Source organism: Scardinius erythrophthalmus (genome assembly GCF_964197995.2).
Source record: "Scardinius erythrophthalmus genome assembly, chromosome: 2".
NCBI classification, from domain to species: Eukaryota; Metazoa; Chordata; class Actinopteri; order Cypriniformes; family Leuciscidae; genus Scardinius; species Scardinius erythrophthalmus.
Genome location: NC_138222.1, coordinates 40777288 through 40794476, shown reverse-complemented (window position 1 = coordinate 40794476; position 17189 = coordinate 40777288). Strand labels below are relative to the sequence as shown.

Below are 17189 nucleotides of genomic sequence, written 5' to 3'. Positions count from 1 at the left end.
TACTATTTTACAAGAGTGGCCTGACCAAGGTGGCAGTAGAGAACACAGGCGTCATATCCAGTCAGATTTCATTATATACATTTTTCTTTTAGTGTTTATGGAGAGTAGATGGCTTATCTCATCCTTAGAAGAATCACCTCACCAGTCATTTACATGAGTGATGTGAGGAAACCAGTAAGTAATGCTCAGAGTAACTGCAGGAACATGATCCCTGAGAACATTTAATGGAAGTGACTCCAGACTGAGTTTGTGTTCTAGACCTTAATGCAGATTAATGCTGCTTTCTTCTTCTGCCAAAAACCTGCCCTACTTTGACAGACTGAGGATGTGCCAATGCTGACTTCACCATTTAAACATCCTGAGGGAGATAGAGAGAGATAAATATGAGCAATATAAAAGTAAAATTGATGAATGCTTTTAATGACAATGTTGTTTTGAGTAGTACAGGGCCTCTGTGAGAGCTTTTCATTGTCTTTATGAACTCATTTGAAATTTAAAAAAAGCTGCAGAAATTCTTCATATGACCTTTGCCTGGTTTATTTTTTCTCATTTCTTTGATCTCCCATCTGTATCTGTAATCCATGATAGACAGCATACAAGTGCTGTCTTGTGGAAAAGGTGGCTTTACTGAAAGTATAAGAGACTCTTGATGATGTACTGCTAAACTATGTGAATGTCACGTGTTTGAATGCCCTTCAGTGTATTCAGGGTCAGTGCTAACACTGACAGATGAGGTCTTTCTGAATGAATGCAGTAGCTTAGTGACCGGTCCTGAGGGAACAGACACAGGCTCTTCTCCCTCCACTGATACTATCATTCCATTATAGATGTCCGTTTGAGCTGACAATTACACTTTTCCATCAGGCCTCTGTATTCAAAAACATAAGTTTGAACCATGGCCTACCAAGGAATAGATATAGAATAGAATAGAATAGAATAGAATAGAATAGAATAGAATAGAATAGATATTTTCATAAACTAATTCACACAACAATATAGTAACACCTTGGTTAAGACACACTTTTAATTCACAACAACATAAAACCAGACCCAGTCTCACCATATATTCATGATTTTTAATACACTCAAAATGCAAAGTGAAAAATAAAACTGCAGTGTTTCAGTAAGTAGGCAATAAATATCAGCAGTAAATAGTCTCAGCCCTGAAGCGGTTGTTGATGTTTCTGGAACATTCCTCAGTAAATATGCTATTGTTTCATTCCAGCAGAGATTTTCTTTTCCTTCTGTTCTGATGTGGCTATGATGGCATGATAATGTGTGCATGATCAGTATGCATGATGACGTACAAGGAAACAGACTAAAACAGCTCTCAAAGGCATAATAGACTTCTCTGGTCTGTTTTTACAGAGTGTTGTTTTTCTGCTCTTTTGTTGTGGTACATTCACTGACCAGAAGGCTTTTATTGTGGTTTTTGGGGCACATGACAGAAAAGTGTCTGCTAGGTTATGTAACCTTTAAAAACTTTGGTTCAATGACATAAATGCATAGTTAAATGAAGTGTTAGGTGTTATTGATCTTATTGTAAAAGATTGATCCAGACACATTTCTACATCTTACTTTTTTTTTTTCACCTCTTTCAATAACAGGCTTCTCTCTTGTGTACAGGCTCGCATTCAGTAATTATAATTACTTTTTCAGTAATCATAAATGACTATAAAATAATTGTATTAGTCAATAGGACTAGGAATTCTGGGTTAGTCTGTGAAATGTGTGTAATTCATGGTGCTGTTTGTGATTTATAGTCTATTCAATCTCTGCAGGAAGCTATGCCGGGATGCATCCATACAGTACTGCTGCTGGCCGACAGAGATTTGGCTCTGCGATTGGAGAAAACGTCTTCTATACAGGTAATGCACAAAAATGACCCATCACCTGTAACTTGGCATGACTTTACAGCCACAGCAATAACTACAGATGACAAGATCTGCATGATGTGCCACATGTGATATTGTGGCGTGTGACTTGCATTTAATGAGGGCAGGAAGGATTAGAAACAAACGTAAATCCATATTTTATTCTATATAGGAGGAAATGGAGGTAATTTGTTCATCTTTAGGTCCTGGAGAACAATGTGAGTTTACTGAAGGTTTCTAGTTAATGTTAAAGGAAATCCTCTAACATCCTCTAGTAAAATATAGCCCCCTTTATAGAAATAAACAGCATCTACCAGCACTTACAAGATTCTGGCTTTCACCTAGTTACTCTGCACTCTTTGAGAAATAGATGGCTATTTTAAAACACAAGTGTCTGTACTGAGACGCCGCTCGTGCCTGACACAAATCAGACTGCCAGAGATAGACTCTTGTAGCTACGTAGGAAAGTGCTTCAGTTGAGAATTTCACAACAGCTGGACTGATAGTGTAGCCTAGACATCTATCTAAGCTGTTAGAATAGCTGAAGTGTTTATGATTGTTCTGCAATGCATATTTATCCCCTTTAATTCAGAAGCTAAGACCTGACGACTGTTGTGTTCTGTGGTCTTTTTGCATCTGTCAGGTGGAGTTGTTGACATCTTTGAAGTCTCTCTATAAGCATGCTGACATCGCTCAACTCCCCACTGAGTTTGAAGGCACTTTCCCTTATTCCCACAGCAGCTGGGTCTGTTTCAGAGTGGTGAGAAATCATCATCATTCCTAGGACTAAGGCTGGAATAAACTACATGAGTTTTTTAAACCAATTTGTAGTCAGAAAGTCTGAGTCTTCACAGATTCACAGATTTTAACAAAAATCGCATGGTGTATTACGGGCACGGGTATAAAGCAGTAAGCCACAAGATTAATACAGCAATAAGCCACTGCTGTGTGTATTAATAATGATCACAATAAAAAATTCCTCTACCAATTAGCATATACACTACCAGTCAAAAGTTTTGGATCGGTAAGATTTTTAATGTTTTTAAAAGAAGTCTCTTCTGCTCACCAAGGCTGCATTTATTTTGATTAAAAAAACAGTAGTATTGTGAAATATTATTACAAATTAAAACAGTTGTTTTCTATGCGAATATATAGTAAAGAGTCATTCATTCCTTTGATCAAAGCTGAATTTTCAGCATCATTACTGATTCTTCAGAAATCATTCTAATGTGATGATTTGATGCTCAAGAAACAGCATTTATCTGAAATTGAAAGCTTTTGTAACATTAAAAAAGTTTGGGGTTTTTTGAAAAGTTTTTTTTTTTGAGGGAAAGAAATAAGAGAAATCAATACTTTTATTCATTAAGGATTAATTCAATTGATCAAAAGTTACAGTAAAGCCATTTATAATGTTACAAAAGATTCTATTTCAAATAAAATATGTTCTTTTGAACTTTCTATTCATCAAAGAATTCCAGAAAAAATTGTACACAACTGTTTTCAGCATTGATAATAATGATGATTGTTTTTTGAGCATCAAATCCACATATTAGGAAGAATGTTTGGAAGGATCATGTGACACTGAAGATTGGAGTAATGATGCTGAAAATTCAGCTTTGATCACAGGAATAAATTACATTTTAAAATATATTAAAATAGAAAACAGTTATTTTGAATTTTCATAATATTTAACAATATTTATTTTCTTTTTTGTAATAAAAAAAATGCAGCCTTGGTGAGCAGAAGAGACTTTAAAAAACATAAAAAATGTATTTCATGTGCAGTGAGATATATGCGTACATTACATGATTTACAACATCTGACAACTGTTTATTTAGTAAACTGGATTTTTTTTTTCCTAATGGGTTCCTAACCTAAACATTTCTTTTTGTTATATCTCAGAGGTTGGAGCAGCTGACCAGCCATTGTGAGGATGCTGTGAACCTTCTTCAGAACTCCATCAGCATACTGAAGTCTGCAGTGCTGCCACCTACAGCTGAGGTACTGCAACAGAAATACTTTCTAAAAGCAGCTCTATCGAAAGCAGTCCCACAAAAAATGCTTTGTCCCAGCCCTGTCAGGAATGAGAGAGCTGTATAAATTTGATGATTTTGGCAGACACTTATCCAAAGTGACTTACTTTGTATTTAAGTATACATTTTTATCAGTTCTTGCATTCCCTAGTAATCAAACCCATGACCTTGGTATTAACATGCTCTATTGTTTGAGCTACAGAAATATATATTGCAGATAGTTTGCCTGTGAACCAGTTGAGCCCCTAAACTCTTAGTTCTAGTTATGTTTACTGAGACTGCAGTCCGAGGACTCATTATGACCTTATGACAGTGAACTCTGCTCAGGAGGGCATCACATGGCACTGAAGTCTTCTATTCTGAGGGACTTTTATTCTGTGTCCATACAGCAGTGGCACTGGTGTCTGGTTACATTGATTTTAAAGACTGTTCTATTTAGAAGACAGGTTGAGTTTTGAAAAATAGACTTCAGTATGTGTGTGGTTAGTGTGTCAAGGCTTTGACCGAGTTGACCTCTGGCTGTCAGTGGAGGTCACGAAGGACCTTTTATCCACAGGCTTCTGGGGGAAAATAGGGCCTCAGGAGAAGTAATGATCTCCCAGAGGAGTGTTTATCTGCAGCCATCTTCAAAATCACTTACCTAGGGTTTATATAAAGAGTTGAAAGGAGAAGCAAAGAAAGAGTCTGGTGGATGAGGGTATGGTTTTCTGCTTACTGAATGCTAAAACAGCCCCTCCTGTGGATGAAGTGATGCTTAGATGTTAAATGAATAGAAAAAGAATACGTCTTGGCCTGTCTGCTCATCTCTCTGCCGTTCCTTCCATGTCTTCTCTCTCCCTCCGTTAATCTAAATGTGTCCCCTCTTTTCCCCCCGTTTTTTTCACCACAATCCTGGATTACTTTTTTATTTTCTCCTTGTATTAAGAACCTCACATGCTGTATCTTCATTCTCCGCCATTTAATAGTTTAATATAGTGTCTATGAAGAGTTTTAAAGCAGTTCTGTAAACAAAACTCCAAATAGGTTTTAAAACTCATAGAAACATCCACTGACATTTGTAATTCATGTAATTGCTCTACAATTTTATCCCACTTCACACACGCATGCTAATTAGGGTGTAGACGTATGACAGTAATTATGAGATTTTTATTTCTTTAAGTACTTTTTCAAAATCACTTTAAGAAGGCTTTTGTTGAGGTTCCTGAGGTTATTCGATATTATATAACCTTTTGTTGTTAGCTCCGCACAATGTGGTCAGACCACAATCTGCATCATCGGGTCGGTATTATGGATGCTTTTCTGGGTGGTACACACACACCCTAAAAAAGTATTACGCTCCAAATGCTACCCTTACAGATTATAGATAGATTTTAATTAAGATGGTAGTTTTACTACCATCTAGCGTTTGATTAAGATGGTGTTTTACTAATTTATTAACCTTGTTTACTAGTAAGAATCATTCTCAGAAGTGGTTTCAATAAATTTGTTAAGAAATTGTCAGTAATGTAAACGTATAAGTAATTTGAAACATTTTTAATGTTTAACCATTTTACACCTGAAATAAGGTAAAAAAAAAAATGAATAAAAACTTGTGATAAACATGTTTAAAATCATGCAACTACTGGTTCAAAGTTTGGGGTAAGTTTTGTTTGTTTTTTCCTTTAGGTAAAGAAGTTACTTTTTATTCAGCAAGTACGCATTAAATTCAATTGATCAAAAGTGAAAGAAACTTTAATATTTTTAGAGAAAGATTTCTTTTTCAAAAAATACTGTTCTTTAAATTTTCTGTTCATCAAAGAATGCTGAAAAATGTACCTTGATTTCCACAAAAATTCAACATTAATAATATTAAGAAATGTTTCTTGAGCTGCAAATCAGCTTATTAGAATGATTTCTGAAGGATCGTGTGACACTGAAGACTGGAATAATGATGCCGAAAATACAGCTTTGCAACATTTTAAATTATATTAAAATAGAAAAGTTATTTTAAATTGTAATAATGATTTGCAATATTGCTGTTTTGCTGTATTTTTGAGCAAATAAATCCAGCCTTGATGAACATACAAGAAACACAATCTTTTTGAATAGTAGTGTACACTCACATGGGATGACTCCAGTCATATCAGTGGCCTAGAAAGCTGATTTGTTGTACATCTGTGTGCATTTCTGCAGTGGATTTGGTAACTTTTGCTTTGTCATTATGCTGCATCCACACCAAAAGGGTTTAGTATATAAAGTGCAAGACAAGTGTTCTTCTGTTGTTAAGAAAGATCCATAAAAGCCAGATTTAAGTACAACAGCACAAGTACAAACACACACCTGAAGGTTTGGCAGTTGCGCGTATTAAACTGTACCGTAGCTTAAGCTCATTTGATCATTTAATGAGTACAAACGTGAGCTGGTATTAAATGAAGGAGGTGTAGATAGAATTTTAATGAATAATAATGAATGCCTGTGTGCGTGAGAGTGTGTACAGGTAATGTGTGCTGCTACAGGTATTACTCTATCTGTCAGTGGAGTTTGGAAGATAATTATGGGGTGTATGTGTGTTTATGCTGGAGATAGGACAGATATTACTCAGTGAGAGAACAGTAGATATGATGTGTATTTGTAATAATAAGGTGTGTGGGAATGTGTGCAGCTCTAGAGGAGTGTTTGTGTTTTATAGTAATGTGTGTGTGTGTGTGTGTGTGTGTGTGTGTGTGTGTGTGTGTGTGTGTGTGTGTGTGTGTGTGTGTGTGTGTGTGTGTGTGTGTGTGTGTGTGTGTGTGTGTGTGTGTGTGTGTGTGTGTGTGTTTGCAGGAGGCACAGATCTTATTGTGTAAGTACAGAGAGCTGATGAGGACTGTTCTGGAGGACAGCAGGCTGGTGCGGCTACAGTTGGAGGGAGGAGCCGCTCTGTCCCGTTTACGAAAAGAAGAGACCAGCGTCAGTCTGACAGAGGACTACAGGTGAGACAAGATTATACAGACTTTTACCCTCTGCACACATCACAAATAACCAAATAAGCTCTCTTCCAAAACCTAATTATGCCACCTCTTAAGATACCACGTCTTGGTCAAATTCTAAGACAGCATGACGTGTCCTTTGCAGAAAAGACAATCCCAGAATGCACTGCAACAAGCTCATTGGAAAAATAAATCCAAGATAAATGTTGAATAAACACTACCGTTCAAACGTTTGGGGTCAGTAAGATTTTTCTCTGTTTTTGAAAGAAGTGTCACCACAGCCGCATTTATTTGACCAAAAATACAGCAAAAACAGTAATATTGTGGAAATATTATTACAATAATATACTATTATTTTTGTATTCAATGCATCCTAAATAAGGATATTAATTTCTTTCCAAAAAATAAATCTGACAGACCCCAAATGTTTGAATGGTACATCATGTAATTAATTGAATAATAAAAAGGTACTTATAAAAAAGTGACTGTAAATGATTATTTTACATAAAGTTTGTATGTGAAATGCATAGTAATGCACAAATTGAAATCAGCTGTGAGTTGAGTCTCCTGTGCGCTTCATGTGAGTTCCTGCCCATGTAGAACATTACAAATGAGCCACTAATGAAGTTTAATTTCAGTAAGGATGCTGCCTAAATAGTCAGTAGGTAACGAGGCAGCTCGCTAGGTTTTAGAATTGAATTATAGAATTATGAAAGATGTAAAGAGAGTTTGAGAGTGCCAGGCAAGAGAGGAATAATGAAAGATAGAGAGAGAAAAAGTGTTAAGAGCGTGGGAGAGCATGTTCAGGCCTCGGATGATCAGGGCTGGGTTCAGCTGGAGGTTGAGGGAGTGTGAATGTTATTTCCCACAGCTGAGCCAAGAGAAATGTCTTTATATGCACACAGACATTTCATCCTGAAACATACACACAATCTCAGAGCTAAACAGACACCAAATGCGCATGTGTTTGTCTCTGATAACATGGTATGGTTTGGATGCAGCAGGGCTCTAGTGCTGCTTCCTGTTTGACTTGGGTTAAAACACAGTGGCATGTCTGTGCTGGCTTACTCAAAAGCAATTTCAAAGCCTCCTGCTCAGACACAAACACTCGAGCCCGGTGTTTGTGACAGATTCCGGTGATAAAGACCCAGTGGGTTGCTCATTAAGACTGATGGCTTGGTTTTTGCTTTTTCCAAAGGCTTCATCTAATAAATGAATATGCAATGAATATGATTCTAAGCCAGCCTCTCTGGTTCTGTAGCCTGATTTATTGTCCGCCTTGTCATCTCCATCCCTTTTGTGCCTTTCATATTAGGTGAAATTAGAGTTTAAAGGCTGTGCAAGTTGCTCATTTGTTGCTTAGCAAATGCCAAAATGAAACCTAAGCTGTCTGAGCTGCTCCCACACAAGCACTTCACCTGGATGCTGACAGACACACAAAGGGCTCAATCTCACAGGTGTGACTGAGTCTTAAGTGCTCAACAATAGTGAACGAATCCGGCTCTTTTTTCTGCATTTTTCTGTGTTTATTAAACTGACTTCTTCCCTCACACGTAATCTTTCAAGACTGTCTTTTTAACAATTCCGTTGGATCCTTAAGGTGAACTATGACCCTTACTTTTTTACTGAATAGAATGATTGTGCTTTTACTCACTGGTGGTCTTTGCTAATTTTTGTTTCAAATGTACATAAACAGGAACTTGGATCTCCCTTTCATCTCTTTTCTATAGTCCTTGTAAAACAGTGTAATAATAATCATAAATATAAATAATTGTCAGCAAAAATCACTAATAAAAAAATACAGCCAGCTACATATTAATAAATTAAATGTTATTATTATTAATCTTAATCTTATTATTATTAGAGACACCAAGTGTATATATATAGATCTCTATAGCAATACTGTGTATATATATATATATATATATATATATATATATATATATATAAACAATCAAGTTTATTCATCTTCTGTCTACCAAACACAATTATTCAACAATACTATGGGCCCTATTTTAACGATCTGAAACGCAAGTGTCAAAGCGCAAAGCACAAGTAACTTTGTGGGCGGGTCTTGGCGCTGTTGCTATTTTCCCGGCGGGATAAATGACTCTTGCGCCAGGCGCAAATCTAAAATGGGTTGGTCTGAAGTAGCTTCATTATTCATAGGTGTGGTTTGGGCGTAACGTGAAATAAACCAATCAGAGCGACATCTCACATTCCCTTTAAGAGCAGACGCGCTTTTTCTAAAGCGGATTCCTATTATAACGGCGGATTTGCCAGGAGCGGCTCACAGCCGAGGAGACCAGCGTTCTCGTCAGGGACGTTGGGGATGGAGAAACCCACCCAAATTAACTTCGGTTAAAAAGGCGTATGATAATTTGGGTAAATGTGTAAGCTAGATGTATGCTTTTATAATAAATTATCTGTCTATCTATCTATCTATCTATCGTAATAATGTATGATTTGCAAAAATGAAAACTGCTGCTTCTGTGTAGATGAGAGAATCAAAGTGTATGCGCGTTGTGCACACGCTACATTGATTATGGCCAAGCATGTGTCCTTAAAATAGCTTATGAATAACATGCGCAACGTGCCACTGAATTTAAACTATTTTTTCCTGGTTAGTGGCGCAATTGTTTTCTAAACCTGCAAAATAGCATGAAGGAACGTTTGCGTCGGAACACGCCATGAGCGCAAGTTCATTCCCTAGTTTAGCGACGTGCTTCTGTGGAGGGAAAAGCGCGCTTTGCGCAGGTGCAAATAATAGGAATGATACATGCGTCGCTGTACAAAGTCATTTGCGCTGGGTGCAAGATAGGGCCCTATGTCTGAATGCTTCATTGAGCTGGTAATGAAGGCTTCTGATTTTTCATACATCCGTCTTAGACTCTTATCTCTCTCACTCACTCTTTTGTTGTTCTCTCTTGCTGGAATGTCTTTGATATCCCCTGCGTGCTGTGATAAGTCGTGTTTGCTCTGGGTGTGTGCTGTGAATAATTGGTGAGTTTTGGACTGACTCTGAGGTCCCTGATTTGCCCCTCATGCCTCTCATTGTGTGTAACACACATATTCTTTCCAACACTGAACTTAAATCTACCAATACCTTAAAGGGATATGAGCCAAATTAAAATCAGTTGCCATTTTCTGGACCTGTGTGACTGTAGAACTCTGTGACAGCTCTACTTCACATTGTAAGTGAATAGGGCTGTCAAGCTCAGAAACAAAAACAAGCAAGTCGAAAGAGTCTAGGTAACTTTATTGAAAATCTTTTAAACCCATGTGAATATGTGTTTGCATCTGTGTATGAAACAGCAGGGGGCACAATTTTTTGGCTGTGTTGTTATGCATGTGCCACATGTCTGTCTGCATTAATAAGTCTTTGCATGCTTTGATAAGTCTTTTGGCAGTCAAAATGGGAATGTATCACTCCTCAAAAATCGTTTTTGAAATTGACATTGATGTTGTGTATGGATCAGAGAGTGGATAACTCTTTGGCTGAGTTAGTTGGCATATCATTGAGGGGAAATGTTGTATAAATGTTTGACTAGAGCACAATACATTATTGTGTAAGTGAACTACAGCGGTGATGAAGTCATCCAGTAGACATCAACCTCTTCTGTTGTGCACAGTGTGCTCTGTCACTGTGTATCACAGCACTGGACATTCACATACAGATACACAGAAATGCACCATTACTCACATTTTCTCACAATTATGCATTAAAATAAATATTATATACTTATATGTACATGTATACAGTACAGTCAATTACCCACTTCGTTTCTCTCACGTATGCTATTTTTCTTTCTTATACAATCCACACACACTGGTTTCTCTCTCTCTCTCTCTCTCTCTCTCTCTCTCTCTCTCTCTCTCTCTCTCTCTCTCTCTCTCTCTCTCTCTCTCTCTCTCTCTCTCTCTCTCTATCTCTCTCTCTCCCTCCCTCACTTCTCCATACCCTGTCTCCCATTGCCAGATCACAATTTGCACATCCAATTACATTCAAAGCCTCGTCCAATCAATATATTCTATAAGACTGTCTCAGCCAATGAGATGTGAGTCCTGCAGTCAGTGTTTTCTCCACAGCTGAGATGCCTGGAGTTTCTCTCAGGGAATAGAAACAAAGTCAAGACAATATGTAGGCTAAATTTAATATGCTACGGAAATCTTCTTGGTGTGTGTTTTAGAGACGCCATCGAGAATGCAGGACATCTGTATAACCAAGTGGATGAGCTGGTTCACAGACTGGTGATGCTGTCCAACAAATGCACACAGGAACTGGAATTCATTATGGAGTTTAAGACCCTGGAGGAGGGATTCAGAGAGGTGAGGACTAAGGTTTTGCACTTGCTTTTATGAACTCGATTCATGACAGATGACAATAACAGCTGTGTGTGAGACTTAGCAAATGGCACTATATGTTTTCTCTTTAATTAAAACATTCCATGTTATGTCATGTTAATGTGACAACTTCTCATAATTTAAACCTGAAAATAAACAAAGTTTTATTATTAAACTAAGAAAAAGTGACATAAAATGTTTTTTTATAGAAAAATAAATTAATTTACATTTAGAAAGAAAATTCATCATTAAATAAATTAAAGTATAAAACCATTAATGCAAGTGAGAGACTGAGTTCTACTGAAAAATACTGAAATTACTGTAAATTTAATTAAACTTTTCACTTAAATTGTTTTTGCTGATAATGACAAATTTCTTGAAGAAATACATTTTTATATTAGTAAAGAATGCAAAAGTTTGTGTCTTCAAGGCTTATTCTTAGTTTTGAGTTTACCTATTACACTTGAAAAATAGTGAATACTGTACTGAAGTGCTGCAAACACACACACACTCACTCACTCACAAACAGCCTTACTAAGCTACACACTGCCTTGGTGATTTATTCATCTGATAGTCTTAATGGATGATTGTGCCTAGCAGGCAGAAAGAGGGGGGAAAATCCTGTTGGCATGGATATAGTGGAAGTTGCTGAAACAGATTAGCCAAGCACACACACACATTCATGCACATCATGAGAAAATGTAAACTAGCACCATAGCATCTGTATCAGATGACACATGTGATTGATGTGTTTGTGTGCTCATGTTTCAGTCTACTGCCAAAGTCTACTGTCACAGAGAACAAGAAGCAAAAATACGTTACAAATAACAGTAAATTCCCATTCACAACAAAAGCAATAACTATAATGATATCTATAAAGTTAAACATTCTAATTCTATGAGAATAGAGAAGTCCACAACACAACTATAATGATACAGAGGAACGTTATCATTGAAATAGCATTCAGACATTTTTTTTCTAACTGATGAACGATAAAAACATTGACAGCCGATCAGAATCCATCCTGCTTTAAAGAGCTTGAGTGTTTCATGCAGCAGATGACATAACTTAAGTGCGTGCTTATAATAAACAATGTTATCGTGCATTGGTGTTGACAATAATATCGTTATAGTTGTCGTTATAATTGGCGTTCTTGGTGTGAACGGGCCTTAAAGCTGGAAAGTAGCAGGGTTAATTGATTGTATGTATATGTTGTCTCTTAGGTGACTCAGTGGATAGAGGAGGTGGGAGAGTCTCGTCTGCAGACGCTGAGTGAGCTGGAAGATTCCTTGGAGCAGTTACGTCATAAACAGACTGTCTTCAGAGAATTTTACGCAGCTGCATATGTATGTCAACTCTTATTAAACATGTTTTACACAGCACTTTAACCTTCCCCACAGCATCTGCATTTGGGGTTGGGGTTGTCCTCATATTTTGTCAACAAATGCCTCATGACATTTTTATTTGGACCGAGGGAAAATATTTTACTGCAGGAGTCAAACATTTGCTTAATTGTGTAAACATGAGTTTCAAGAGCGTTTGTCAATGTTTAAATGTAGTTACCTCAGTCGCACCCTATGCTTTCATACCATTCCACTATGTAATACTGTGTGTGTGTGTGTGTGTGTGTGTGTGTTCAGGAGCACTGTAAGAGTGGTGAAGCTCTCCTCAAGCGCTTAGAGAAGTGGGAAGACATCTCCTCTGCAGAGCTGCAGGTATACGAGGTGAAAGTACGCTCATTCTGGGTCCATCTACATGATTTCTCCCAGCGAGTGGAGGACACCAAGGATAAAATTGACAAGACTGTCCGACTCTACGAGTTCTTTGACAAGGTAAGTGGTCAGTAGTTGCTTTTGATGTAAACTCACCTGACTGTTCTCTGTATTTCTGTTTTTACTTTTACTACTAAGGCTCCCTTTATAAAATGTTCATTTGGTATTGAGCTGTATTTTAGTGCGTGCAACACAGTGTTAGAAGTTTTAGAAGACTTTGAGATATGTTAGAAGCGTTGTCTGTTATCTGATTTCTGAATGGTTTAGTAAAGGAATAAGTTACCCAAAATGAGAATTCTGTCATAATGTCTCTACACTCACGTCATTCCAAACCTGTATAATTTTCTTTTTACTGTGGAACACAATAAAAGAACAGTGGGGGTTTTCTTCATACAATAAAAAACAAATGAGGTGCAATATTGTTTGGACCCCATTTAGTTTTAAAACCATTTTTGTGTTCCACAAAATAAATGAAGTCATACAGGTTTGGAATGACATGAGGGTGAGTAAATGATGACAGAATTTATTTTTGGATTAACTATCCCTTTAATTATATGTAATGGATTCTTTGAGGCTTTACTTGATTGAAATATTTAAATAGGTTTGGTGGATAATGGGAGATTACTTACTTGTACTGCTTTTTAATTATAAGGTGTTTCAATTGCTCAGAATAATTACCTTGATACATTAATCCATTAATATGTAATCTGTTCAGTTCAGATTAGATGTGCATTAGCTGTGTCCATCCTTCAGTAGGTTTTTGTTCGACCAGTTATAGTCTTTGTAGTGTATTATTTCACTTAAAGTTTTGCACTTTTTTTCTTTTTGGTTTTCGTTGTTTCTCTAACTTTATTTTTCTAGTATTGTTGCAGTATTTTTTATAAAAAAAAAAAATTAGGAAACCCCTTTTTTCGAGTCATATGCTTCATGGGTTGTTCATGCAGGACATGTTCTTCCATTCTGTTTAATTTTGGTTAGTTTCAAAATTAGTTTAGTCTAAATGTAGTTTCCCTATGATCAAGTAGGCTTTTCGACCCCCTAAGTATCTCTGGCGACCTCTGGTGGGGGTCACGACCCCCAGGTTGTGAAACCCTATTTTATTGAACACTTAAAGCCTGGAACACACCAAGCCGACAGTCGGCAGTCGGGCAGTTTTTGTGCGTTGGCCAACTAAGTTTTCTCAGTGTGTTCCACACGGTTCCGCACCGTCGGCAGAAATTGGTCCTCGTCTGTTTTTTCCGGCCGATTCGACATGTTGAATCGGCGTCGGGCCGTCGGTGAGAGAGAGAACTCTGATTGGCTGTTCAGCTTAGTGAAGAGTCAGTGCATGAGAATAATAGCAAAACAGCAAGCAAAAAAGTCAGAACGGTACAGATAGAAGGCTGTTCTAATGTTACGTCATCTTACCTGAGTGTTCCTTGGCGAATATTTCAATATTAACACAAGCGGAGTGGAATAAAGAAAGTGTTTAGCAGGATTGATATACAAAACGGTAAGCACGCATTGCTTCGTATATGGTTTGTGTATCTGCAGCCGGCAGCGTCGGTTGCCTTTTTGAATGACGAATATAGACAAACATATCTGCAGAAATAGACAGCTGTCTCATTTACACGCAGACGAAGAACGCGCATTCTAGCTAACAGTCAGCTGTAGTTCTCTCGGTGTTGAAGTGCAGCTTTTTACCCCGACACGAGGCGACAACACAGTCGGCTTTCATCAGCGCTAGTTCGTCGGCTTGGTGTGTTCCAGGCTTAAAGCGGCGCTGAGCAGACCGGTCAGTGTATGACATCAGTCATACACTGATCGGTCTGCGCAGCGTCGTTTTAACATGTCTTCTGGTGTTTAATTGACCTCGGTTGGATGTTAAAAACAGCCACTGATCAAAAACTGTTATCTTCCTTTAGTCAGAAGAGATAACCCTTATAGTCAGATAGACTTTTAGTCAAATAAATCCTGTCCTATCTTTCTTATTTTTTTTCCAGTTTTCTTTAATAATGATAGAAACTTTAGAGTTAGCAGATACTTAACTTAAAACAGATATAATTATAGGTCTTCATATAGTGTTAAGTGATAGTAATGGAGCACAATTTCATGTATTTCTATATCCATCAGACAAGAGTTCCTCTGAAAAGCATACAGTGTTTCTAAAGCACCAGCTATTACGGAAATCCCTGACTGGCAATGATGTCAGGCAAACAAACACACACACACACACACACACACACACGATTGTCTTTGTGATCAGACCATTGTGTTTTTCCTCTGTGGCACTGAGTGAGTGTTGAACGCTTCGGTCTGTCTTCAGTGTTTCCCCCCGAGCCCCAGCAGGGACAGATGGTCTTGTTGGCTGACCGCTATCAGATTTTATCATTAGCATAATCATAGTGCTCTTTCCTGACTCATCAGATCATCCATACATCCAGAGCCCTTGCCCTGTTGGCATGGTGAACTCCTCCAGGCTCTCTCCTGCTGTCTGTTGGCATATTGACAAAAGTTGTCTGTATATGTGTGTAATAATCAAAGCTTTTGATTGTGTATTAATCAAAAGCTGGCTTAATTTACATACAACTGACTGTTCCTAGATCAGTCTCTGACATATCACACATTTATCCTTTTCAGTATTCAGCACTGCAGATAGAGTCTTTGTGTCGTTGTGTTAAGGTGCGCGATGACACTTGTTGAAATCACTGGTGTCATCTGACTGGCGTACATGAATGCTTATTCAAACCACCTGTCCTTTCACACCCATTCCTATGCATGAATTTTCATGCTTTTGATTAGTCTCAACACTGATGGTTGTGTAGTCAGTGTATAACAGTGTACAGATGTGTATTAGTCTTGTGTGAGCATTGTATCCGTGTGTGTCTGTGTGTGATTGAGACAGTACAGAACCTCTGTCTTGGTTTTTTTTGTGCGTTGTGAGTGACCACATGCTGGACTCCAGTGCTTGATTTGTCTTCAATGACAGACCAGCTCATCCCAGATTTAGAAAGTCACTGTTTGAGTGCATTGCCTAGCAACCGGTCCAAGCACGGCTGATGAACTGGCCAATGTGGATTGTGGTCATCAAACACGTCATTTGTGCTATGACAGCTGAGATTGAACATGAGGACACGAGATTCTATTCATAGTACAACAGGACACCATGAATTTATGTATGTATGCATGTACAGTGGTGGCAGAAATTATTTGAATGGTAAGATTTTTTAATGTTTTAAAAGTCTCTTCTGCTCACTAAGGCTTCATTTATTTCATCCAAAATACAGCAAAAACAGTAATATTGTGAAATATTTCTTTTCAGGATTCTTTGATGAATAGAAAATTAAATAATAAATGTCTATGCTGTCACTTTTGATCAATTGAATGCATCCTTGCTGAATAAAATTTAATTTAATTTAAAATGAATTCATTTACTTTCTTTCCAAAAAAAACAAACAAAAAAAGCTTACTGACCCCAAACTTTTGAACGGTAGTGATAATGTTACAAAATATTCAAATAGAAAACAGTTATTTTAAATTGTAAAAATATTTCACAATATTACTGTTTTTGCTGTATTTTGGATAAAAAAATTAAGCCTTGGTGAGCAGAAGAGACTTCTTTTAAAACATTAAAAAATAATTTTGGCCACCACTGTTTTTATGTATATATGTACTTGTACTGTATGTATGTTTCTAATGTCGTAGAAGACCTGACAAAAATCATGTTTTTATAAAATTGTGATTTTCATCCAAGGAAAAATCATGGAAAAATAGAAAATCATAAAAAGTCATGGAAATATCTATAGTAAATATAAAACGTTTCTGTAGTTAATGTTAATCTAGCTTTGCTGTAAAATATACACTTCCGTTCAAAAGGTTGGGGTCGGTAAGATTTTTAAATGCTTCTATATTAATATCTTTTTTCATAAATGTGATTTATTCCTGTGATGTCATTACTCCAGTCTTCAGTGTCACATGATCCTTCAAAAATCATTCTAATATGCTGATTTGGTGCTCAAGAAACATTTCTTCTAATTATCAGTGTTGAAAGCAGTTCTGCTTAATATTTTTGTAGAAAGCGTGATACAATTTTGTCAAGATTCAAAAGAACAGCTTTAATTTGAAATTTAACCACACTTTTTGTACACCACACGTTTTTTCGAAATCAGCAAGAAGTTATCCTGTAGAATTATAGTGTTTTCACTTCTGTGTGACCTAAAAGCTTTCCCTTCAAAATAA

At 37.1% G+C, this 17189-nt stretch overlaps 1 protein-coding gene across 6 annotated transcripts in view; it reads left to right on the top strand.

Moving 5' to 3' along the window:
* Positions 1-17189, top strand: part of plekhg4 (pleckstrin homology domain containing, family G (with RhoGef domain) member 4) — a 106369-nt gene that overhangs the window by 28376 nt on the left and 60804 nt on the right. For all 6 annotated transcript variants that reach the window (XR_014029451.1, XM_081357111.1, XM_081357109.1 and 3 more), the window contains exons 7-13: positions 1782-1868; positions 2518-2634; positions 3777-3875; positions 6710-6858; positions 11046-11184; positions 12423-12545; positions 12840-13031. Coding sequence is in view for 5 of the 6 variants with exons in the window: in XM_081357111.1 (XP_081213237.1) it covers positions 1782-1868; positions 2518-2634; positions 3777-3875; positions 6710-6858; positions 11046-11184; positions 12423-12545; positions 12840-13031 (906 nt within the window). In the remaining variant the exon portion in view is untranslated. The remainder of the gene's footprint in view (positions 1-1781; positions 1869-2517; positions 2635-3776; positions 3876-6709; positions 6859-11045; positions 11185-12422; positions 12546-12839; positions 13032-17189) is intronic.